The sequence below is a fragment of the Struthio camelus genome, chromosome 6, assembly GCF_040807025.1.
Source record: "Struthio camelus isolate bStrCam1 chromosome 6, bStrCam1.hap1, whole genome shotgun sequence".
NCBI lineage: Eukaryota > Metazoa > Chordata > Aves > Struthioniformes > Struthionidae > Struthio > Struthio camelus.
Genome location: NC_090947.1, coordinates 27889613 through 27913424, shown reverse-complemented (window position 1 = coordinate 27913424; position 23812 = coordinate 27889613). Strand labels below are relative to the sequence as shown.

At 63.7% G+C, this 23812-nt stretch overlaps 2 protein-coding genes across 5 annotated transcripts in view; both read left to right on the top strand.

Annotated features, from left to right (window-relative positions):
* SPEG (striated muscle enriched protein kinase) overlaps window positions 1-17603 on the top strand; it is a 36294-nt gene extending 18691 nt beyond the window's left edge. For 3 of the 4 annotated variants that reach the window (XM_068948835.1, XM_068948833.1, XM_068948832.1), the window contains exons 13-43: window positions 590-748; window positions 1022-1211; window positions 1335-1564; window positions 1854-1973; window positions 2442-2546; window positions 2678-2884; window positions 3025-3148; window positions 3620-3792; window positions 4377-4489; window positions 4744-4912; window positions 5018-5111; window positions 5514-5714; window positions 5898-5958; window positions 6173-6250; window positions 6590-6762; window positions 6935-6961; window positions 7234-7386; window positions 7929-7971; window positions 8060-8128; window positions 8326-10582; window positions 10758-10907; window positions 11216-11332; window positions 11451-11618; window positions 12199-12321; window positions 12944-13108; window positions 13354-14068; window positions 14273-14512; window positions 14584-14807; window positions 15281-15356; window positions 15652-15801; window positions 16141-17603. In XM_068948835.1, the coding sequence (XP_068804936.1) occupies window positions 590-748; window positions 1022-1211; window positions 1335-1564; window positions 1854-1973; window positions 2442-2546; window positions 2678-2884; window positions 3025-3148; window positions 3620-3792; window positions 4377-4489; window positions 4744-4912; window positions 5018-5111; window positions 5514-5714; window positions 5898-5958; window positions 6173-6250; window positions 6590-6762; window positions 6935-6961; window positions 7234-7386; window positions 7929-7971; window positions 8060-8128; window positions 8326-10582; window positions 10758-10907; window positions 11216-11332; window positions 11451-11618; window positions 12199-12321; window positions 12944-13108; window positions 13354-14068; window positions 14273-14512; window positions 14584-14807; window positions 15281-15356; window positions 15652-15801; window positions 16141-16348 (7082 nt within the window). In that variant the 3' untranslated portion in view covers window positions 16349-17603. The remainder of the gene's footprint in view (window positions 1-589; window positions 749-1021; window positions 1212-1334; window positions 1565-1853; window positions 1974-2441; window positions 2547-2677; window positions 2885-3024; window positions 3149-3619; window positions 3793-4376; window positions 4490-4743; window positions 4913-5017; window positions 5112-5513; window positions 5715-5897; window positions 5959-6172; window positions 6251-6589; window positions 6763-6934; window positions 6962-7233; window positions 7387-7928; window positions 7972-8059; window positions 8129-8325; window positions 10583-10757; window positions 10908-11215; window positions 11333-11450; window positions 11619-12198; window positions 12322-12943; window positions 13109-13353; window positions 14069-14272; window positions 14513-14583; window positions 14808-15280; window positions 15357-15651; window positions 15802-16140) is intronic. The other variant, XM_068948834.1, reaches the window with a different exon arrangement.
* Window positions 17604-18506: 903 nt separating this feature from the next.
* GMPPA (GDP-mannose pyrophosphorylase A) lies at window positions 18507-23649 on the top strand. Its single transcript, XM_068948831.1, has 12 exons — window positions 18507-18690; window positions 18766-18863; window positions 18947-19050; window positions 19403-19595; window positions 19765-19824; window positions 19983-20113; window positions 20947-21081; window positions 21262-21359; window positions 21520-21566; window positions 21701-21793; window positions 21886-22054; window positions 22154-23649. The coding sequence occupies exons 1-12, from the start codon at window positions 18651-18653 to the stop codon at window positions 22252-22254; spliced, it is 1269 nt and encodes a 422-aa protein (XP_068804932.1). The 5' UTR covers window positions 18507-18650; the 3' UTR covers window positions 22255-23649.
* Window positions 23650-23812: the final 163 nt, after the last annotated feature.

The window sequence follows — 23812 nt, the reverse complement described above, 5'->3', positions numbered from 1 at the left end:
CCTGTGGTGTCTCTGGAGCACAGAGCCCGTGCTTAGCCCTGCATTGCCCAGGGCGCTGCATCTCCTGGTGCTGCTTGCTTCGGGGTCACGGCCCTGTCCCCGAGAGGACAGGGCAGCCCATCTCCCATGGCTGCGGTCCTCTGCCATAAGGTGAAGACAGGGCATCTTCCCGCCCTGCTGGACAGCCAGCATCTGCATTGGCATGAAGAGTGGAAAGGGGAAACCACCTGCCAGCAGAGCCCCAGCCCTGTGCGTGGGGACCTTGCACACACGCATGCACACTCAGGGCTCCTGGGGAACATGCAAACGTGCACCCTGTGCAGGGACAGGGTCTCGCACTCAGCATGCCAGTGCTCAGCCCCGCTGACTGAGTGCCCACAGAGACAGCAGGGGACTGCACTCAGGAACAAGCAGACCCGTGATGGCTGCTGGGCTGCAGCTTGCCCGCGCTGCCCCTGGAGCACGCGTAGTCCCATGCCACGTCCTGCCTGCCCCAGCCCCTCCGCACGCACGTGGGGCTCTGACCGGCCCCCGCTGCGCCTCAGGGGCTAGCGGCGCTGGGGCCCACACCTACCCGCTCTCCTTGCAGATGAGCTGACCTGCAGCGCCCGGCTGACGGTGCGGCCCTCTGTGCAGCCGCTCTTCACCCGCAAGCTGGAGGATGTGGATGTGATGGAAGGGCGGACAGCACATTTTGACTGCATGATCAGCGGGACTCCCCCACCGACAGTCACCTGGACCCACTTTGGTAATCTTCCAAGCCCAGGACTCTGCTGGGGCTCTGCAAGGAGGCCTCCACCCCCATCCTCCTGGGGGTGTGCATCCTCAGCTCCAGCCCTGCATGGAAATCCCAACTCTCCTAGCCTGTCTCCTGGCCTCCTGCCTCTTGGCCACGCCAGGAGGGAAGGAGCCCTGCCAAGGCGCTGGGCTCTTCGCAGGGGCTACCAAGGGCTCTGCCCTGCTCCTGCCCTGCCTGGGGCTGGCAGGAGGGTACCGACACCATGTGCGTGTCTCTGTGCAGGGCAGCCAGTGCAGGAAGGGGAGAATGTGCGGATTCAGCGGGACGGGGGGCTGTACTCGCTGGTCATCGTGCACGTGGGCAGCGAGGACGAGGGACACTACACAGTCACCGCCAGGAACGCCCACGGCCACGTGGAGTGCTCTGCCGAGCTCTACGTGGAGGAACCACGGCCATCTGCTGCTTCCCAGATGTAAGAGCCAGGATGGGGGGTGCTTGCCAGGCAGTATACATGGTCCTGGGGGAGCCCACCATGGACTGGGCTGGGAGCATCCTGCCTCCCCCTCATGCGGAGCCCATGTGTCCGTGGTTGCAGCTCTAAGCTGGAGAAGATGCCATCCATCCCAGAGGAGCCAGAGCAGGCGGAAAACGAGGTGGAATGCTTCACCATGCCAGACTTCCTCAAGCCGCTGCACAACCTGGACGTGGTGGAGTCCAAGGAGGCAGTGCTGGAGTGCCAGGTGGCCGGGCTGCCCTACCCCTCCATCACCTGGTTCCACAACGGCTCCCGCATCGACAGCACCGACGACCGCAAGATGATGCAGTGTAGGGCTCCCTGCATGCTCAGACTGATCGCACCACAGCAGGGCTGGCAGGACTCACGGGAGGTGCTTCTGGCACCACAGTGGCACCAGCTTGGAGTGGAGGGAGGGGGGACGGTGCAGGACCTACAGCTGTGCCTGCTGCCCCGCAGGGAGGAGGCATCACCTCCTAAACTTTCACACTCTGCTCTGCATGCTGATTTCCCAGCCTGATTGGCTTTCTGGGTAGGCAGCTCTGTGCCACTTTGCTAATGGGGATCTTGCCTCCCTGTGTTCCCCCTGTGCCCCCACAGATAAGGATATCCATCGCTTGGTGTTCACGGCTGTCAGCCATGCACATGCCGGCGTCTATAAAAGTGTCATTGCCAACAAAGTAGGGAAGGCCACGTGCTACGCCCACCTCTATGTCACAGGTAAGGAGTGAGCATCGCTGGGGCTTCACAGCCACTCACCGCCACCCCACCAGGTTGTGCCCTGGGGCTAAGGGGTCTGTGTTCCTTTGCAAGGTCGCAGGGTCAGATCTTGGGACAATTCAAGTTGGAAGGGACCTCACAAGGTCCCTAGCCCTGCCTCTTGCTCAAAGCAGGGTTAGCTATGAAGTCCTCACCTTGTAGGGTTTTGACCCATCCCTGTCCTTCAGACCCCACGAGGGATGTGCTGTCAGTGCTAACCCCACAGTCCCTGCCAGGCTGAGCCCCCAGGAGTGTCTGGGGTCTCCAGTGAGGATTTCTGGCCTGGTCTGTCCCCTCCAGTCCATGTCTCCCAGGGCATAAGGCAAATCCCCCTGAAGTGCTGCTGGTGTTGGCCATGCCAGGGCACGGGCCCGGTGCCGGATGGATGTTTCCTGGCAGCTGACACCCCTCTCTGCTTCTTCCATGCAGATGTGGTGCCGACCCCTCCAGACGGGCCACCCACTGTGGCCTCGGTGACAGGTAGATGCATCACGCTGACATGGAACAAGCCCAAGTGGCTGGACACGGCCATAGGTGAGGGGTCCGGGGCTGGGGCATGGGGTGGGTGGGGGTTTTCAGCAGCATGACAGGGTGCACGGGCAAGCTCAAGTCAGCCCTGCGGCACCCTCTCCTGAGGGCTGTGCACTGATCCTCTCCCCACGCAGACCCTGCCTCGGTGACCTATGTGGTACAAATGCAAGTGCTGGGCACGACGCAGTGGATGGTGCTGGCTGCTGGCCTGCGGGACACCACCTACACAGTGCACAAGCTCACCAAGGGTGCCCAGTACCTCTTCCGTGTCATCACTGCCACCCCCAAGACCAACAGCAAGCCCTCCCCGCCTGTGGGGCCCATGCAGCTCCTGGATCGGGGTGAGATGGACAGCAAGGAGGGGATAGAGTACTGGGATGGAGGGCAGGACACAGAGGGGTCACCATCCCAGCGGTGTAGTGAGCGGCCTAGGGCTGGGTGGTGTGGTGTCTGGAGGTGGTGGTGATGATGTGCACGGCAGGTCCCTACCTGGAGGAGGCCCCAGTCATCCTGGACAAGCCAGACTTGGTGTATGTGGTGGAGGGCCAGCTGGCCTCCATCACCATCACCATCAACCACGTGGAGGCCGCCGTCACCTGGAAGAGGTAGGACACGATGCTGTGCTCTTCACCTGCCCCATGCCCAGCATCACCCCATGGAGTGCACAAAGGGGGTCCTGTACCAGCTGCCCATGTAGCCCTTAGCTGGGAAGTCCTCTGCTGAGGCTTGTCTGGGCATGCTGGAGGGTGCTGTTGAGGGCTGTGTGGAGCTGCTGGGGGCTGCGACCTGTCTGGGTGGTGCTAGGGGTTGAGAGCTGTCCAGGAGGCAGAGCTAGCTATGGGGTGCAAGCTGTTTGTGGGGGCTACAGAGTATTGTAGGGCAGGGGCTGTCTCTGAGTTCACCATGGGGCTGAGGGTCTGCAGCTGCTGCAGGACTGTGATTTGGGAGGTGGCCATGGGGCTGTGAAGTGGAACTGTCTATGGGGCTGCAGGTGGGAGCTTCGTATCGGCTGGGAGGTGGCCATGGGATGGGATGTGAGACAGGGCTGGTGGCAGGCTGACAGCATGTGCCCACAGGGGTGGGGTGGTGCTGGCAGAACAGCAGGGCGCATGCGAGGTGATGATGCCAGACGACGACCAGCACTGCCTGCGGCTGCTGCAGGTGGGCCGCGGAGCCGTGGGGCCGCTCACCTGCGAGGTGAGCAACCGTCACGGCACCACCAACTGCACCCTCCGCCTCTGCCTTGCAGGTAGGTGCCCCTGCATTGCCTCACGATGCCCTATGCCTGTGTGCTGTGGGGGTGGCCCTGTGCGCGGTGCCCCATGCCCAGGTACCCTGAGTTGGCATAGCCCCATGGTGCCACTTACCCATGTGCAATACGTGGCACTGCTGCGTACCTGTATGTAATGGCGTGGCACTGCCCCATGGTGCCCTATGCCCATCAGCCTTGGGGGCTTCTGCACAATGCCCCATACCTGCATCACTGCCCACAGGACCCCACATCCATGTGTAATGGGGAGATACTGCCCCACTAAGTCACATGCCATGTGGGGTGGGGTGGCACTGTCCCATGGTACCCCACACTCATACCTTGGGGGACTGTCCCATGCTGGCTCAGGCTCATGCCATTAAGGCATTGTTCAATAGTGCCCCACACCCATGTGCCCTGGGGTGGCACTGCCTCATGATACTCCCTGCCCCTGTGCCCTGGGCTGGCACTGCCTCACAGTGCTCCATAGCCATATGCCATGGGAGCAGTACCCCATGGTGCTCCATGCCTGTGCCAGAGGGGTGACACTGCCTCATGGTGCCCCACGCCCCGTCTCTCGGCAGAGGCGCCACGCTTTGAGTCCATCATGGAGGACATCGATGCCCAGGAAGGCGAAACGCCACGCTTTGGCGTGGTGGTGGAGGGCAAACCACTGCCGGACATCATGTGGTATAAGGTGAGCTGGTACCCCAAAACCTTTTCCTGACCCACAGCCTCCCCACAAGCTCCACAGCATCTGCTCCCTGTCATTGCCTCACATATGCCCCTGCAACAAGACTTTGGGTCCGTGTCTGCCCCAGCGATGTAAGATGTGCCCCGTGCCAAAAGCCTCCAGCCCATCCTTGCACTCTGTCCGTGGAGAAGGGGTGCTAGCACTGAGAGCTGCTTGGGCATCGCATGGGGCCCCCTTGAACGCACTGTCACCCCCAGGATGGAGAGCTGCTGGAGGAGAGCAGCCACCTGAGTTTTGTGTACGAGGACAACGAGTGCTCCCTGGTGGTCCTGGGCGCAGCCGAGCCTGACAGTGGGGTCTACACCTGCACGGCCAGGAACCTCGCTGGGGAGGTGTCCTGCAAGGCTGAGCTTGTGGTGCGCACAGGTATGGCCGAGTCAGCCCTGCGGCACCCTCTCCTGTGCCCCAGCCCTGCCGGGCAGGTCCTTTGGTGTCTCGCTTCAGCCCTGCAAGTGCCTTTCCTCTCCCCAGCCCAGCCTGCTGCTGATGCCACGATGGAGGAGGATGGTCTACACAAGGCACGACGCCTGACTGACTACTACGATGTGCATGAGGAGATTGGGAGGTACAGAGCTGTGGGGATGTGGCAAGGGAAGGGATGTCTACTCTCCCCGGGGTGCTGGAGCCACAGCTGCACCGTGGGGCTCTGACAGCAAGGACCGAGCTCCTTGGCCCTGCTAAACTGGATCCTTGCACTGGATGGGTTGTGGCCATTTTGGGGCACCAACGGGCATCCTGGTGCTAGCTCAGAGTGGGGATCCAGGGCAGCTGATGTGAAGCCAGGCCTAGAGTCTCCCTAAAATGGTCCTCAAGGGCTGCCAGGGGTGCATGAAGTTCCCTGCCGAGCAGGTGTCTGTCCAGGCCACCGTGGGAATGGGGAGGTCTCCTGCTAGGCTCTTTCCAAGCCTCCCCACCAACCTTCTTATTCCCCACTGCCTCCTCATCTCCCCGCATCGTTGCATTGCAGGGGAGCCTTCTCCTACCTGCGGAGGGTGACGGAGAAGAGCAGCCGACTGGACTTTGCTGCCAAGTTTGTCCCTGGGAGGACCAAGGCCAAGCAGTCGGCGCGCCGGGAGCTGCACATCCTCTCGCAGCTCGACCACGAGCGTATTGTCTTCTTCCACGACGCCTTCGAGAAGAAGAACGCCGTCATCATGGTCATGGAGCTGTATCCTGTGGGGACAGCCTGGGCATGGCCCAGGCGCAGCTTGGGGGCACACAGCGATGGGGGCACAGGGAAGAACTGGGGGCCAGGTGGATGGGCAGAGTGGGGTGCGGAGGAGCAGGGCATCGAGGAGGGTGCTGAACATGGCTGGGCATGGTGTTTCTGTGCTCCTTGACCAGGGTCCAGCTGCGCCGAGGACGAGCTGCTGGACAGGATGGCGAGGAAGCCTTCAGTTTGTGAGTCCGAGGTGGGTAATCCATAGGGAGCAAGTGACAGGGTAGAGAGAGAGCCTGGGGATACTGCGGTCTATCCCAGCCCAGAGGATATGCAGGGCCCATTGCAACATGCTACAGAGGAGGCTGCAGCCCCCTTCTTTCCTCTATATGGGACTGGTCCCCTGCCCCACATGGGGCTGACCCATGCCTGGAGCCAGTGTCCCCAGCCCCGTCTATCTCTCGCAGGTCCGGTCCTACATGCGGCAGGTCTTGGAGGGGATCTGCTACCTGCATCAGCAAAAAGTCCTGCACCTGGACATCAAAGTGAGTGTGGGGCTCTCCCGGCCCCATCCTGCTCCTTGTCTCCCTGCCCTGGCACACATGGGCTCGTAGCATTGGAGGGCAGGCTCTGGTCCTGCTCACAGGGGACATCCTACCTCCTCCTTGGGCTCGTAGCATTGGAGGGCAGGCTCTGGTCCTGCTCACAGGGGACATCCTACCTCCTCCTTGTCCCCAGCCCCCTCTCTGGGCTAGCTGCTCCCATCCCTTCCTTTGGGGGCTGCCCCATGCCCCTTGGTATCCCCTGTGGGCAGTACCTGCCCTGCCTTTCCCCTGGCAGCAGAGCCTCCTGCCAAGCTCCCGTCTGCCCACACTGTCCTGTAGCCAGAAAACCTCCTGATGGCGGATTCGAGCAGTGAGCAGGTCCGGATCTGCGACTTCGGCAATGCGCAGGAGCTGACTCCAGACGAGCCGCAGTACTGCAAGTACGGCACCCCCGAGTTCGTGGGTCCTGAGATCGTCAATCAGAGCCCCGTCTCCAGTGTCACCGACGTCTGGTAAGAGCAGCCCCAGTGCCAGGTTGGGCCATGGTCTCCCCGCTGCAGCCAAGAAAGCACAGGGGTGCACCAGAGAGTGCCCTGGGAGGCTTCGGGTGAGCTCTGGGGGGCGCTGGGAAGCCAAGGGTTAGGGGACTGGTGCTGTGCAGTAACTGCGCTCTCCTCTCCGCAGGCCTGTGGGGGTCATCGCCTACCTATGGTAAGTGCCTCGTCGTGCCCCCAAGGAGCCACAGAAGGGTCTCCCTTTCTGCTTCATTAGCAGTTTCAGTGCTGGGGTCTGGGTCACACATGCATCTCTGCAAATTCAGCTTCCTTCCCAGCCTGAAGGAAGGAAGGCTGGCCTGGCTTGACCTCCCCTGTGGCACTAGGGCTGGGATCCCGGATCCTTCCCTCAGTTCATAGTGTCCCCAGGACTTGCCGTGCTGTTCCCCACATCCCCATGACTTGATGACGTGTCCCCTCCCTTGGCAGCCTCACAGGGATCTCCCCCTTTGTGGGCGAGAATGACAAGACCACACTGATGAACATCCGCAATTACAACGTGGCCTTCGAGGAGAGGATGTTCCAAGGACTCACACGAGAAGCCAAGGGTTTTGTCATCAAAGTGCTGGTCAACGACAGGCTGTGAGTGGTGTGGGAACCCCTGTGCACCCGCAAGAGTGCATGGCGTTGGCCACGTGGATAGTGGGCTCCAGGATGTGGAGTGTGCGCGAGGGGTGGGGAGGGCTGGGGCGGAGGAGTGGCAGGCATGGGACTGGCTGGGAAGAGACTGGGCTGAGCGTGGGGTCACCCCAGGGCCATATTCCTAGGCAGCGAAGGGTGCCTGGGGGTGTCAAGGCAGCGCAGAGCACTGTGCGGCTGATAGGTCCAGCTGAGGCTGCAAGGGTGCAGCTGGACGTAGCTCCCGTGCCCTGGCTCAGGGTGATGCTCTCCCCATCTGCATTGCTGCTCCTATGGCATGATCCTTGTGCTTAAGGGAGGGTGGTGACCCATATATTTTTGGGGTGTCTGAGGGCAGGAGGGATGTACAGCTGTGCACCCAGTTCAGCTTGCTGAGGGTAGGACTTGTAGCATGGACACTCGCCTGCCATACCCTCCTGCCCTCCCCCTGGCTGGCCAAAATCCCCTGTCCCAGGCATTTCTCACCTGGTGGTGTTGGTTCACAGGAGACCCAATGCAGAGCAGACCCTGGAGCACCCCTGGTTCAAAGTGAGTCTCGTCAGGGACCTGGAGGCGGTGGGGTTCCTCTGAGGCAGCTGCAGGGTCCATGTGATGATACTCTCCCCTCTTCTTGCAGACTCTGGCCAAGGGGAAGGTCATCAGCACTGACCACCTAAAGCTCTTCCTCTCCCGTCGGAAATGGCAGGTAAAGGCAGGAGGAGGGTAAGGGCAGGTAAAGACAGGGCTGTGAGCTGGGCAGGGTGAAGAGGGCTGCTGGGCTGGGGATGTGCCATATGCTGGGCTGGATGGGGTGCTGTGGAGGGCTGGGTGATGCTGTGCACTGGGCTAAATGGTGCTGGGCCATCTGCCTGGGCCTGATGCAGCACTCACCACTCTGTGCAGCGCTCGCAGATCAGCTACAAGTGCAATATGGTGCTGCGGCCGATCCCTGAGCTGCTGGAGGACACGTCCAACCACCTGTCCATCGCAGTGCCCCGGCACCTCAAGGAGTCTCCAGCTCTGTCATCCTCCTCAGACTCGGATGACTTGGACGAGCTCCCCTTCATCCCCATGCCGCACCAGGTGGAGTTCTCCGGCTCCCGCATGTCACTCAATGAGATCCCCACGGACGATGAGGCCATGGGGCCAGCTGAAGGACCACGGGAGGAGGCGGCCGTGCCAGGGGAGGTGTCCGCCATGGAGTGGCAGAGCGAGGGCACAGGGAAGCCAGTGGTGGCCCTGGGAAAGAGGCCAAGGGGTGCAGTGCCACGGCGGCCCTACGCGGAGGCAGAGGCACCCGGCTCCTCCGATGAGGAAGCCCCGGAGGCCCAGAAGCGGCCAGAGCATCCCCGCAAAGCTGTGAGGAAAGGCTCCAGCCTGGAGTCCCCGGAAAGCACCCGCAGGGCGGCCCAGAGGGGCGAGCTGAAGCGAGGCAGCTCCGCCGATGGTGCCCTGCTGGTCAGTCAGCCTCTAGGGGCCGAAGAGGGGGCCGAACTGGGCCGGGAGCCCCGCAGGGTGCTGGCCAAGGCGGCCTCCATGGAGCTGCCCCGCCGGAAGGGGGGCCTGGGCGAGGACGACCATGCCCAGCGCCTGGAGCTGATGCGCCAGCGCCTGCTGCGGGGCAGCCCCGTGGACGGCAAGGTCAGTGGCCTGCGGGGTCCCCTCCTGGAGACGCTGGGTGTCAGTCCCGACAAGATGCTGCGGCCACCACGGCTGGAGCAGCCGGTGCCAGCAGGGCCCCGGCTGGTGCGTGCGGCGTCCAGTGAGGCCACCTCGCCGCAGCTCTTCCCCCAGGAGCGCCTGCTGCAGAAGAGCAGCTCCTTCAGCCACGGCGATGCCGAGCCTGTCATCCGGCACCGTCGCTCTGGTGCACCCCTGGAAATCCCTGTGGCTCACGCGGAGGCCCAGCGGCTCAAGGAGTCCCCATCACTCTCAGCCCTCTCTGACGCCCGGCCCCACACACCACGGGATGCTGCCGGCCAGCCACTGCCCCCTGCGCTGGAGACTGCCTTCTTCCGGGCCCCTCCAGCCAAGGCAGCCCACGAGAGGAGGCGTGTGCCTGAGGACCGGGGCCAGTCCGGAGCCAGAGTGGCTGCGGCTGCTGCGGGGAAGAAGGCTGCAGCCGAGGGGCATGAGGGGAAGGTGCCTGCCACGGCTGAAGCCACCAGAGCCAGCAAGGAGCCGGGGGAGGGACCTACTGGGACGAGAGCATCCACACCGCAGCAGGTAGGGCCCTCTACTCCCAGTGCCCGAGCCCCCAAGATGTCTTCCTATGCGGAGGTCATGCAAGCCATGGGAAGCACACGAGTGGGGGAGCCAACCGCCAAGGAAGCCCTCAAGCCTGCTGTGCCTGCCCCTGCTGAGCCCCCAGCACCAGCACCTACAGAGAGGAAGGAGGCAAAGCCCACAGGCTCCTCCAGCTCCCTACTCATTGAGGACATTGACTCGGAGGAGGTCTTCGAGGCCAAGTTCAAGCGGAGCCGGGAATCGTCCCTCAGCCGTGGGCTGAAGCTCCTCACCCGCTCGCGCTCTGAGGACCGGCACTTGGCCAGCCCCTCGTCCCGTGATGAGGGCATCTACCGGCCTACACCAGCTGGTGTGCCCCTGGAGCTGTGCAAGGGCCGTCCCACTGCCTTGGTAGAAAAGTCCAAGTCAGTGCAGGACCTGCATGAGGTGGAGAAGGATGGTGGCTTCATCCGGAGAATGAGTCTGCGCCTAAAGCGGACACCGCCTGTGGAGAGGAAGAAGACCAAGGGGGAAGAAGGAGGAGGAGAAACCCCGACACGTGGGCGGCGTTTCTCCTGGAGCCTGGGCTTGGGTAGCTCCAAGGAGCGCAGGGACTCGGAGAGCCTGAAGTCAGAGACGGGTGCTGGCGAGAGCGAGTCGCCAGTGGTGGCTGTGCGGAGGAAGATCAGTGCCACCATGGACCGGGTCTCCTCACGGCTGCGCAGCCTCTCGGACGAGCGGCCAGAGGATGAGGGGGCCAAGGAGCATCCAGAGAAACGCCTCTCCCTGCTTCGTCGGGCCAATTCAGAAGGGGAGAGCCTGCGGCAGGTGGGGGTCGCAGCGCAGAATCAGGTGGGCCCCCACCCAGCACTCGCACCCTCCTCTGAGTCCCTGCAGTCGGAGGGCAGCACCCGCTCCTCCGCCTCTGCAAAAGGTAAGCTGGGGGGCTGCTGGCATCCCTTGGTGGGTGGTGCTCACCCTGGGACGGACCCTGTCCTGCCCAGGTCCTTGGGCTGGGTGCAGCGGGGCATGGCCATCCCGGGCACCCCAGCTTTCCCCTGTCCTCGGCTCTCAACTGCCTCTGATGTGCGGGTCCCCGGTCTCCACAGGTGCCAGTGAGAGCCAGAAGCGGTCCCGCTGGGAGCGCTGGGGCCTGTCCCGGCCCAAGAAGAAGGTGGCCTCACAGCCCAACATCCCGTCCAGCCTGCAGCAGGAGGATGGCTCCACTGCGGGCCGGCAGCACCTGCACAGCGAGTCTGGTAGGCACAGCCCTGGTGAGGACACGTCAGTGTCCTGCCACCCACCACGGCAGCACCTGCAGGAGCTGGGCTGGGACGGGATGCAGGGGCTGTGCCCAGGGCTCACAACCCCTCTCTGCAGCTCAGGGGCATTCACGGCCAGGCTCAGGGACCCCAGGGCAATCCCTGAGGACGAGGAGAGCCCTGAGCGCTGCCTGCAGCTGCAGAGATGGGGACAGAGATGGGGACAGGTCCCTGCAGAGCTCTGCCTGCATGCCCTGCTATTGCTCCAGCCTTACCCTGCCCTTGTGCCTGCCTCTGCTCTTCAGATTTCCCCCCTGTTTTCCACATCAAGCTGAAGGACCAGGTGCTGTTGGAGGGTGACGCGTTGACCCTCTGCTGCCTGCCCGCTGGCAGCCCGACCCCCAGGATCGTCTGGATGAAAGGTGGGGGCCTGCTGTGGCGTAGTGTGGGCCTGCAGCCCGGCGGCTGCATGCGCTGCCTCAACAGGCACGCGCACAGGGGGACCCAGCACCCAGCATCGCTCTCTGCTCCCCCTTGCAGACAAGCGGTCACTGCAGTCAGACAACGTGCTAAACATCGTCTCCTGCAAGGACGGCCGCCAGATGCTCACCATCTCCAAGGTCTCCAGGAAGGACGCAGGGCTGTATGAGTGTGCAGCCGCCAACACCCTAGGCACAGCCATCAGCTCCTGCACACTGGCTGTGGCACGTAAGGACTCTGGGGGGACCTTGGGGGATAGAGTGCCGTCCTACAGGGGACAAAGAACATCCTGGGCTCTGGGGATTGCCTGCTCCAGCTGCACAGTGCCCAGCACTGGGCATGGCTGTTAACTCAGATGCCAGTGGCACAGAGCCTGAGGGTTGGGGGCACCCATCAGAGCACGTCACTTGATATCTGGCGGTGCGGGGACCATCACAGCTGCCCTGTGCCCTTCCCTCACAAGCTCCTGATTAGCTCTTCCTAATCAGAGCAAGGCTAATTTTGACCCTCCTGCTGCCATTTGCTGCAGCAGCCCCCAGCTCACCTTCGCACTCCAGCCCCTGCCTGCTCTGCCCTTGCTCAAGCCCCAGCTCTGAGCACCACCAGAGCCTCGAGCATCTGCAAAAGAGACTGGGACTTTTAATCAAAAGAGACTGGGACTTTTAATGGGGGGACAGGCTGTTTTTCATGGGCATCTCCAGCCAGGCCCCATGTGTCCGAGCCCACATGCTGTGCTGCCCTGGCTCTGCAGCCGATCTGCCTTGCCCCTGGCCAGGCACCCCAGCCTGCCCTGTCTGTCCCCTCGTAGGACTTCCCGGGAGGCCAGGCACCCCGGAGATCCCCCAGAAGTACAAGAACACGGTGCTGGTGCTCTGGAAGCCTGCAGAGAGCAAAGCTCCCTGCACCTACACGCTGGAGTGCAAGCTGGACGGTACGTGGAGCTGGCCCCAGCTGTGCTCCGGCCTGCTGAACGTGTCCAGCTCCTGGCCAACCCATCCCACTTGCTCCAGGGCACCTCCTCGCTCTTCCCTGCTGGCTTGGCTAAAACCCATGGGTTTGGGGGGCCAGGGCACAAGAACTGGGCAAAGGCAGGCAGAGCAGAGCCCTGCTGCCTCCCCCTCCCCATGCATTTGCAAGCTAGTCTCTTGGGTCTGAAGCCCACACTGGAGACACCGTGGTCGTGGGATGGCCTCTGGGAAAGGTCTGCACATTCAGCCTGCATGCTCGCTTCTGCTAATGGGCAACCCCAAGGGGGAAAATACTCTGGGAGGTTAAATGCCTCAGGGGGGCTGAAACATTTCACATTTTTCTGGAAGCAACATCTGGAAAAAAAGCACCTGGTCTCACCCAGTGACACCAAGCCAGGACAAAAAGTCCCCACTGCCTTGGGCAATGCCCATTGTACTGTGCTGCCCTGGCATGACCCTGCCTCCCTGCTGCCCCTTGCTGCCCTTCGGGGCTCAGTGGGGTGCTGGTGGTCCTAGAGAAGTGGCCCAGGGTGCAGGACAAGAGGCTGCCCCCCCTGCCTGACCCTCGCTTGCCTCTGCCAATAGGAGAGCACGAGTGGAAAACTGTCAGCACAGGCATCGCCGACTGCTACTTCAACGTGACAGAGCTGCCCCCCGGGAGCACCGCCAAGTTTCGGGTGGCCTGTGTCAACAAGGCTGGGCAGGGCCCCTACAGCAACCCCTCGGGCAAGGTGCACCTCGAGGCAGCAGGTGAGCAAGCACCCTGCCGTGGGGCAAAGCCTGCGGCGATGCTGCACCGTAGCTCGTTCCCATGGGACGCGAAGCGTGGGGCAGCCGTGGGGCAGCGTATGGGGCTGCTTAGGTGCACGCTGCTATGGGCAGCTCTGAGTCCCAGGGGATTTTCCCCCCCAAGGAGTTTGGACAACGCGGTGCTGCCTCCATCCCGCTCCCGGCCTCCCCAGTGCCTGGTTCACACTTCCCTTTCCTCCCCGCAGACTCCCGAGCTGCCCCGGCCAAGAAGGACGTCGCTGTTCCCGTCCCCGAGAAGGCAGCCTCTAGCCGGTCGACCCAGACACCCCTGGCAGAGCCAGAGCCGCTGCCAGCAGGGCCTGTCCCCACCACACCACCCCGCAAGCACCAGGGCATCGTGCGCAAGCCCAGCCAGGCTCTGCAAGCGGGCATCTCTGCGGAGGACCTGCAGCCGCCTGCGCCCCGCGAGCAGGGGCCACCACCGGCTCCAGAGCTGCCGCCCAACGTCACCGTGTGCGTGCCCCCGGAGCTGGTGTTCACCCCTCCTCGGACTGCCGCCTCGCCCCCCACAGACGCCGCTGCCCGCGGCTCCCCCTCGGCTCCCACGGACACGTCTGCCCGCGTCTCGCCTGCCCTTGCCCCAGCCCAGGGCTCTCCCCAGCACCGTGCTCCATCCCCATCCAAATTCGCCCCCATTTCCCCGGCATCGACCACTCCTGGCTCAGCCCCCACACTGGCTCCCACCCCCAATGCTGCTCCCTCTCGGAAAATGACCCCCTACATGGTGACCTCCTTCGTCTCGACGCCCCCCGCATCACCCACCACGCAAGAGCCCCCCGCCACCACCCCATCCTCCAAGGAGCCCCCTGCTCCGAGCAGGGCCCCGGAGGCCAAGGACAGCACGGTGCTGCGGCAGGGCGTCCCCCAGAAGCCGTACACCTTCCTGGACGAGAAGGCGAGGTGAGGAGCTGCGGGATGGGGTGCTCTGCCGGGGGGGTCCCCGCTGGCTGGGAGCCCCGGCCCCAGGGGCACCACCACCACGTGCCCCTCCGCAGCTGCGGGCTGCCCCATGCATCCTGGGGCTGCCCCCCAGCCCTCCCACTGGGCCAGCGTGTGGGTGGCAGTGTCCCACACATGGGGGCTGAGCGCTGCCCTGTGCCGCAGGGGCCGGTTTGGCGTGATCCGGTTGTGCAAGGAGAACGCCACGGGGAAGCACTTCATGGCCAAGATCGTGCCGTACGAGGCAGAGAGGAAGCAGAGCGTGCTGCAGGAGTACGAGATCCTCAAGGCGCTCCACCACGAGCGCATCATGGCCTTGCACGAGGCGTACATCACCCCCCGCTACCTGGTGCTCATCTGCGAAAACTGCATGGGCAAGGAGATCCTCTACAGCATCGTGGACAGGTACGGGAAGGCGCGGGGCTGCAGTGGGGCTCCCAGGTGTGGGGCCGCCTGCTGACGGCGCCTGCTCACAGGTTTCGCTACTCGGAGGACGACGTGGTGAGCTACGTGCTGCAGCTGCTGCAGGGCCTCGAGTACCTGCACAGCCGCCGCATCGTGCACCTCGACATCAAGCCAGACAACGTCGTCGTGTCAGGCATGAACGCTCTCAAGATCATCGACTTCGGCAGTGCCCAGACCTACAACCCCCTCGTGCTGCGGCAGCTGGGGCGGCGCGTGGGCACCCTGGAGTACATGTGTGAGTGGGGCAGCAGGAGCATGCGTGGGGTGGGGATGAAATGGGATGGTGTTGGGGTGGAAGTGGAGATGGGGATGAGAACAGGGATAGGGATAGGGATAGGGATGAAGATGGGTTGGGGATGGGGGTGGGATCGGATGGGGATGGGGATGGGATGGGAGGCACGCTTGTGCCTGCGGTCGTGCAGGAGAGCTACGTGTGTGCCCGTGCAGAGAGCTCTGTGGGGCCTGGGACTGTGGTGGAGTTGAGGTATCCATGGGGGAAGCTGGGAAGTCTCTGGGATGCTGGCAGTGTCTGCGGGGGGTTTCTTTAGGGCCAGTGGGCTCTGTGGGAGGATTGGGGTGTCCTTGGGGGTGTTAGGCTCTGTTAGGGCATTAGGGTGTTAGTGAGGGGTGTTGGGGGGTGTGAGGGTGGGGTGCCAGGAATAGTGGGCCCCCCCTATATTTGTGACAGACCTTCTCCCTTGCTCGCAGCACCAGAAGTGGTGAAGGGTGACCCTGTGGGCTCTGCAGCGGATGTCTGGGGTGTTGGCGTCCTCACCTACATCATGTAAGATGAGGAGATGGGGGGTGAGCACCCCAGGGCTCAGCGTGCCCTGTCCGGGGCTCAGCACCATGGGGAATCCCAGGCTGAGTGGTGGGCTGTGGGGGGGCTGTGGGGGATGCCATAGCCCTGCAGGCCCTTCCCAGCCACATATGGGGGTCAAGGCATCCTGGGGAGCTATGGCTGACCGGCGGGAGAAGGGTGCTGGGTCCCAGGTGCCCCCACCACTGGCATGCAGGGAGCAGGGGGCAGAGCTGGGCAGGATGGCACCCCAGCCCGTGCCACCCCTCCATCCTCCCAGGCTCAGCGGGCGGTCACCGTTCTTTGAACTGGACCCAATCGAGACAGAGAACCGCATCCTGGCAGGGCGCTTTGATGCCTTCAAGCTCTACCCCAACGTCTCGCAGAGTGCTGCCCTCTTCATCCGCAAGGTCCTCTCCGTCCACCCCTGGTGAGTGCCCAGCCCAGCCAGTGAAGACGCATGCCCCCAGCTGGCAGGCAGCTCTCTGCCCCACAGAACCCTCCAGAGACTTGTCCGGGGTCATCAGTGGGACCCTCGGGATCCATCCTTGCCCCGGGATCTACTGGGTACCAGGAGCCTGGGATCCAACCCTGCTCTTGGAGACACCTGGGATCTCCTGGTCCTTAGGACCCCAGGGTCCATCCCTGCCCTGGGAGAGAGCTGGGACTCACTGGATCTCAGAGGGAAGCAATGGTGGCTGGGTTTGGGAGGGCCCGTCCCCGTGCCCAGGGCGGGCGCCCTGACGCTGCGCTGCCCGTGCCGCCCCAGGAGCCGCCCCACGGTGAAGGACTGCTTCGCCAACGCCTGGCTCCAGGACGCCTACCTGATGAAGCTGCGCCGCCAGACCCTCACCTTCACCACCAACCGCCTCAAGGAGTTCCTGGTGGAGCACCAGCGGCGCCGCGGCGAGGCCGTCACCAAGCACAAGGTCTTACTCCGCTCCTACCAGGGTGGCCAGCCGCCGGGGCCGCAGTAGCCGGGTGCCCTCGCCGCGGCCGCGGAGGCGCCGAGGAGCCGAAGGAACATTCCAGGGGCCCCGGGACGGGGCGGCCGAGGACCGGGACGAGCCCACGTACCTCACGGATGGCCGCCGAGGACGCGGGTGGCAGGCGCCCGTGCCCACGCCGGGACCTGCTGGGGAGGGATGGGGACGGGGCAGCGTGGTTGGCAAGAGAAGGTGCCACCCGAGCCGATCTGGGCTGCGGGCGGCCGGAGGGAAGTGTTGCTGGGAGGGATGGAGGACGTGGCAGAGGGACGGGGGAAGGATGCGATGGGGATGAGGTCCGAGGGAGGAGTGGGAAAGTCACCGGCATGTTGGCCAGGCCTCGCCACGCAGCCGGCGGGGAGCCGGCCCCGCCACGTGGGTGCCACTGCGGCGTCCAGCTCAGCCAGATGCCTTACGCCGTAGCCTAGAGCTGCCTCCAGCTGTGGCACGGGGGGGAGAGGAGCAGCCTCGGGCCCCCCGGAGCTGCCGCTGCCATGGACTGCGGGTGCCTGCGGTCACCCTGGTTTGCATGTGAGCACCCGAGGACTGAGGCTGCTCCAACGGGTTCTGCAGAGAGGGGCCAGCTTGCAGCCAGACGCCTGCCCGGAGCCCCGCACCGCAGGCAGCAGCACAGCCCCGGTCCCCACGCAGAGATGCTGGTGCACGCGTGCACATACACCCACCCCTGTCCCCGAAAGCCCCAGCGCTTCCCTGTGCAGCACCCCCTGCCCGCGCCCACCCCCGGGTGCGCACACTCGCACACAGCCCCACACGTGCCTTGCCAAGCTGTGCACCTCCCCTTGCGCGCGCGCGCGCACACACACACACACACTGCGCACCCCAGGGCTCACCGCCTGCTTCGGGGCCGGGGCTGCGCAGGGCTCTGCAGCCCCCATGGCCACCCCTGGCCCAAGGTGGCAGCAGGGCCGTGCGCTGGCCCACACCCCCAGCCCCGGCTGCATCCCCTCCCTGCAGTCCCGCGCGGGACCCCCTTTGCCTCCCCTGGTCTCGATCTGATGCACTAGCATGGCCTGGGCGCCCCGGACAGGGGACAGGGGCAGCGTTTGGGCACCCGCCTTCCAGATGCTGCTGTAGCGATAAGGCTTTATTTATTGACTTTGGTGAGAAGGTTTCTGTGCCATCTCTGGCCCTGTCCCCGTCCTCCCCTCTCCTCTCTGCTGGGCTCCGGAGTTGCCAGCGGCCCCGTGGTGCGGAGCAAGCAACGTGCCAGAGCAGCAATAAAAGCCCTGAGCAGCCGGTGGCGTCTCGGAGCCGTCTTTGGGAGGGGACGGGGCACAGAGCAGGCAGGGCCGCCCGGCAGGACCGCCCGCTCCGGGGAGAGCCAGGAGACGTGATGGGCCACGAGGGGCTCTGGGGACGGTCCCCGGGGCTGATCCCAACTTGCCTGGCTGCGAAGCCAAGAGAGGGGTCCGCGCGCCTGCGGCGCCCAGGGGCGCCCGCTCCCCGTTCAGCCCTGCCCCAGGAAGGCTGGGGCGCAGGGGGGAAGCTGTGCTGGGGGCCGGGAGGCAGCTGGAGGCTGGGGTGCTCCGGGGAGCCCCGGGCACCTGTGCGGGGACAGCGAGGGGACACCGAGACGCACGGCCCAAGGAAGGGTCTCGCCACGGCCCAGCAGAGGTGGGAGCAGCCCCTGGGCACCACCACCAGCTCGAGGTCCGGCTGGTTTGAGGAGCTTGTTGGAAAGCTGGAGAAGGAGCCAGGAAAGCTGTATGAAGGGCTGCAGGGTGCGCGGGCCGGGTGGGCACGCCGAGCGCGCCACGGCCGGGACGCCCTCGCCACGCCGCCTGCCTCACGGAGTGCAAACACCAGGCGCTGGCAGCCCGGCCGGCTGCCACGCAACACCGCGCCGGCCCCGACGGCCGGGAGAAGTGCCAGCACCGCGCGACGTGGACGCGGCGGGGCAACGCGGGGGGGAGGGGAGGGGCCCACGCGGGGCCGCGACCCACGGGCTCGGCACGCCGGCAGCGCTGCGGCTCACGGACCCGCCTCGGACACCCGCGGGAGGCAACGGCAGGCAGCGCTCCGCCGCACCCCGCCGCGGACACGCGTGGACGCCGGAGCGCCGCCTCACGCGCATGCGGCCTGGCGCGCTCCTCCGCGGCGCCCCCTGGCGGGGGGCGCGGGAGGGGGAGGCCCCGCCCCGCGCAGTGACGTCACGAGCAGCCCCCGGTGCCGCCGCCGCCGCCGCCGGCTCGCGCGCTGACGTGGCAGGACACGTGTGCGGAAGCGGCCGGGGCGGCGGCGGCGGCGGCGGCCGGGGCCGCCCGCGGCAGCGATGCTGAAGGCGGTGATCCTCATCGGCGGCCCCCAGAAGGGTAAGAGGGCTCCGGGGCGCCGCCTCGGCCCGCGCGTCAGGCCCCGGCGCCCCCTGACGCGACGCCTCTCCGCAGGGACCCGGTTCCGGCCGCTGTCCTTCGAGGTGCCCAAGCCGCTCTTCCCGGTGGCCGGCGTGCCCATGGTGCAGCACCACATCGAGGCCTGCGCCAAGGTAGGCCGGGCCGGGCCGGGGTGGGCCGGGGCGGCGGCGGCCGGGGGCCCCGTGCTGCCCGCCCCTCTCTGCTCTCTCGCCAGGTGCCCGGCATGAAGGAGATCCTGCTGATGGGCTTCTACCAGCCCCACGAGGCCCTCAGCCGCTTCCTGGTGTCGGCACAGCAGGAGTTCAAGATCCCCATCAGGTGGGCCGGAGCCCTGCCGCCCTGGGCGTCCCCGCCACCGGGGAGCCCGCCCTGTGCTGTCCCGCCTGGCCTGCCTCTCTCCCTCGCCCCACTTCCCGGCGGGCTCCCCGCCTTGCTGCACCAGTTGTCAGGGATCCCCAGCCCACGCTCTCTCCCTCGTCTTGGGCTCTGCCCTGGCTGGATGCTGCTGCCTCTGCCCCCTTCACGTGTGCCAAAGCCCCCATGAGTCCCCTCTTTGCATGGCAGGATCGCATCTGTCTGGCTCCTTTCAGTCGTTCCCTGCCCTGCTTGCAGGTAATGCCACCAGACACCGGCTTCCCTAAGCAGTCACTCTTCCCCGCTTGGCTTGCAGGTATCTCCAGGAGTATGCAGCACTGGGCACGGGTGGTGGCATCTATCACTTTCGGGACCAGATCCTGTCAGGTGGTCCTGAGGCCTTCTTTGTCCTCAACGCAGATGTGTGCTCCGAGTTCCCCTTGCAGGAGATGCTGGACTTCCGGCAGCAGCACGGCAACATGCACAGCTTTGTCATTTTGGGCACTACGGTGAGTGGCGGTGCTGGGGAGCAGAGGAACAGCATTGCTCTGGGACACGCTTGCCTAAAAGCCAGGGGCTTCTGCGGCAGACGTGGTCTGGGTGCGAGCTCTGTGTCCCGTCTGCCCCGTATCTACATGCCTGCTGCTTCACCGTTGCTAATGCTTCCTGTCTCTGCAGGCCAACAGGACGCAGGCCCTGAACTATGGCTGCATTGTGGCTAACACGGACACGCACGAGGTACTGGAGGGCATAGGGGAGCTGGGTGTGGTGTGGACAGTGGTGCCGCGCCGCCTGCGTGGGCGAGTGTTCCCGGCATGCCGTGATGGCGCAGAGGGTGTGGTGCGGGACCGGTGTGGGGGCTGCGCCCTGGGACTCAGTCTCTCCCTTGCCTCCAGGTCCTGCACTATGTCGAGAAGCCCAGCACGTTTGTCAGTGAGATTATTAACTGTGGTATCTACCTGTTCACACCTGCAATCTTCCAGCACATCGGCGATGTCTTCCAGAGGAACCAGCAGGAGCTAGTGCTGTGAGTGCCCCTGTCTGCCCTGCGTCCGTCCCACCCCACTGCTTCCCAGGGCTGCAGCAGCACACTCATCTTCCATTCTTTCTCTATCTTCTCTCCTCCTCTGCCATCACTTACTTGTTTCCTGATCCTGCACCAGCTGCCCTTACCTTGGGTAAGTTTCCCTCTGTGTCTGTGCTGGCTGCTCTCAGCGCTGGATCTTGCTAGTGATAACACATGCTTTCCTGCCTGCTCCAGGCTGCTCCGCAAGACTGTTTGTGCATCTTCCCTGCTGCGCTGCTCCCCTCCTGGCTACCTCAGCAGCCCCAGTGCTGAGGTCTGGTTGGGGCTCCCCATCTCTGCCTTCCTTTCCTTCCCCCCTCCCCATCCTCATACAGATCAGGACAAGGGGGTGAGCGAGCCTTTCAGTGGGGAATACTCTGCTTCCCCTTCCAGCCCTCTCTACCCTCTCAGTTGGCCTTTCATCTGTGCCACCACCTCTGTGCAGATTGAGCTGTGCAGGGCTCACTGGTCCCATCTGGAATGGAGGACAGGAACTGGCACGTGCCAGCACATGCACCCTGGGGTGGGTGGTGCTCTCACCCTGCAGTTTCTGGCTCAGAGCTTGTTTCAGGTGGCAGGGCCTTGTCCCTCTGCTGTTCTGGGGCTCAGCAGGGCTGGGCAGGCTGGGCCTGACAGTTCGGGCTGTCCCCTCCCATGAGGAGAGATGCATGACTAGGAAGGAGTCCAGGAAAAGCCCCATCGCCAAAGAGCCCCCAGATCTGGAAAGGGTAGCTGCTGGGCCCCCTGGCCGAGGCACTGCTGGGGTGAGCGTCTAAAGGGTGTTTTGCTTGCAGAGAGGAGGGCTCCAATGGCTGGCAGCGTGCAGAAGTGATCCGGCTCGAGCAGGACGTTTTCACAGCACTGGCTGGGAGTGGCAAACTTTACGTCTACAAAACTGATGGCTTCTGGAGCCAGATCAAATCAGCTGGGTAAGGCCTGGAGCTGGGGTTGGTGCAGCAGGAGTGCTGATCCACACTGGAGGTGGGAGAGGAGGGTAACTAATCAGGGCTCTGGGCCTAGGTGGGGGGGGCAGGTGCTGAGTCCCGACCCTTCTCTGCCCTCGTAGTGCCAGAGAAGCAGTAGCAATCTTCTTCTTTTCCCTCCCCCAGCTCTGCCATCTATGCCAGCCGCCTTTACCTGAACCAGTACAGCCAGTGCCACCCAGAAAGGCTGGCCCAGAACAAACCTGGAGGCCCTATCATCCGAGGTATCCCTACGACACCCTGAGAGGCTTTGGTACTGCCAGATGCAGGAGAGGGCAGAGCAGGGTGGGGAGGAAGTGGGACCCATGGGCAGGTCCTCCTCTGATCTGAGAGACAGGTGCTTCTGCAAGCTGCTTCCCCTCATGCAGCTGCTTTGTGTTGCAGGAAACGTGTACATTCACCCAACAGCCTCTATCGACAGCACTGCAGTGGTGAGTGCAGGCCTGGGGGGAACCTCGCAGCAGGGCGGCCTCGGGGTGATGCTGCCCAGCACTCGCTGTCTCCTGCTGTGGCAGGCTGAGGGCGCTGTTGTCCTCGACCTCATCGTATCCCTCTGTCCTCACAGCTGGGCCCCAACGTCTCTATTGGGAAGGGGGTGACAGTGGGAGCTGGCGTGCGTGTGCGTGAGTCCATTGTCCTGCATGGGGCCTCACTGCATGTAAGTATGGCTGCCCTAGGGTGGATGTCCATACCCCAGCCCCTTGCACTGAGGCAGCACCCCTCATCCACCACTTATCTCCTCCCCCCCAGGATCACACCTGCGTCCTCAATACCATTGTGGGCTGGGACAGCACCATTGGGCGCTGGGCCCGGGTCGAGGGAACACCTAGCGACCCCAACCCCAATGATCCCTATGCTAAGATTGACAGCGAGACCCTCTTCCGGGATGGACGGCTCACACCTTCCATCACAATCCTGGGTATGTCCTAGTTCATGCCTGCACCCAGCAGCCCTGGCCCTGAAGCATGGGACAGAGCTTTCTCCCTTCTTGCTGACCCCACTCATCCTTTCCCTGCAGGCTGCAGTGTCACCATCCCTGCTGAGGTGGTCATCCTCAATTCCATCGTCCTTCCCCACAAGGAGCTGAGCCGCAGCTACAAGAACCAGATTATCCTGTGAGTTAGCCACTTGCCAGGTTGGGACTGCCAGTGCTGGCCCACAGCTCCCTGCCATGCCCCACAGAAGAGGGTTTTGCTTCCTGGGAGATTCCCAGCTCGTCCCCGGAGTGGCAAATGCAGGCCAGGAATCCTCCAAGTGCCTGATTCCTTCTCCAGCCAGACATTAAAGCTGGTGAGCATCAGCCTTGTGTGCTGCTTCCCTTGCAGCCCAGGGGCCTGCCCTGGGGCAGGGTGAAGGCTTTGGGGACAGCACACTGCCCTGCAGGGCAGGGCACCAGGCTGGCTGCTGTGCACCTGTATAGGGAGCCCTGAGCTGAAGCTGCTGGGTGGAGCACTTGCTGCCTGCAGCATTCTAGGTCCTATGAGCTTTGGCTGTTTCTCCCCTAAAGGGCACTGCCAGCACCCACTGCCCTTCTGCAGGGGCAGCCTTCCCCTCTACGAGGCTGTTGTAAAGAGCCTGATTTAAGCAGCATGAGTGCAACAGCTCGAAGCTGGCTCCTGCCTACTGCTGGGCCCCAGTGGCCCAGTGAAAACTGAGAGCAGGCCAAGGGTGTCCCAAGGGCACTGGTACCAGAGTGCTGAGTTGGACACACAGGCGCTCTGAGAGCTCTGCTGGCCTTGGAGGGAGCTGCAAAGGCTCTGAGGGTTCAGACACCTCATTGGTCCAGCTCAGATGTCGTTGTAGCCACCCTCTGCTTGGGTGCTGGTGTAGAGCACCCATTCTCCAGGAACCCCTACATCTCCAAGGGCTCAATCTGAGCCAGAGAAGCTGCCAGCCCTGCAGGGTATGTTCCCATCAGGCTCAGACCTGTGCAGACTGCCTGCACAGAGCTCTGGGTGACAGCAGCAGGCCCCTGCCCCACTGGAAGGCCAACAACCTCCTTCCCACCAGCATGGTTGTAGTTTGGGAGCTTGCTGCATGTCTCCCCTTGCACCAGTCCTGCTTTCAGTCTCCCACATCCACAGGGCACCTGAGCAATCATCTTAAATATGTGCAGGTGGCAGAGATCTACCACCTTGCCTGCATCTTGAGAAACCTGTTCTTTTATCAAAGGAAAGTCCCTGCTTAGCCCAGCACACTCCCACTACAGTAACCAGTGTTGCTGTTTATCCATTTATCTGCATCTTCTCCTCTTGTCAGGGAGGGCTGTGCTAAAGCACCACCCACATTGTGCTCTGCTGGCTGAGGACCCCCATCACACCTCTCACCTTCAACTAGGCACTGCATTAGGGATTTTTACATCCATCCAGTACCACCCAAGCTTGATGGATTTGCAGTAAATCCTTGCTCCCAGCCCTGCACATTCCTGTGCCAGTTCTTCTGTGGTCCGGGGGTGGGGAGGATTAGCTGTTCCCTAACTTTAAGCACATTAAACTCCTTTGGTTTTGCCTCTGCCTTGGATGTGCTAATTTCCTTGCCCTCTGGTGAACACCCCTGGCACTGGGTGAAATTGAGCCAGAGTTACTTGCTCATTTTCAGGACTTAAGTTATCTTTTCTGTATCCTACATCTGTCCTGGCTTTTAGTACAGTGCAGCTGCTGGACATGGCCATGTGGCA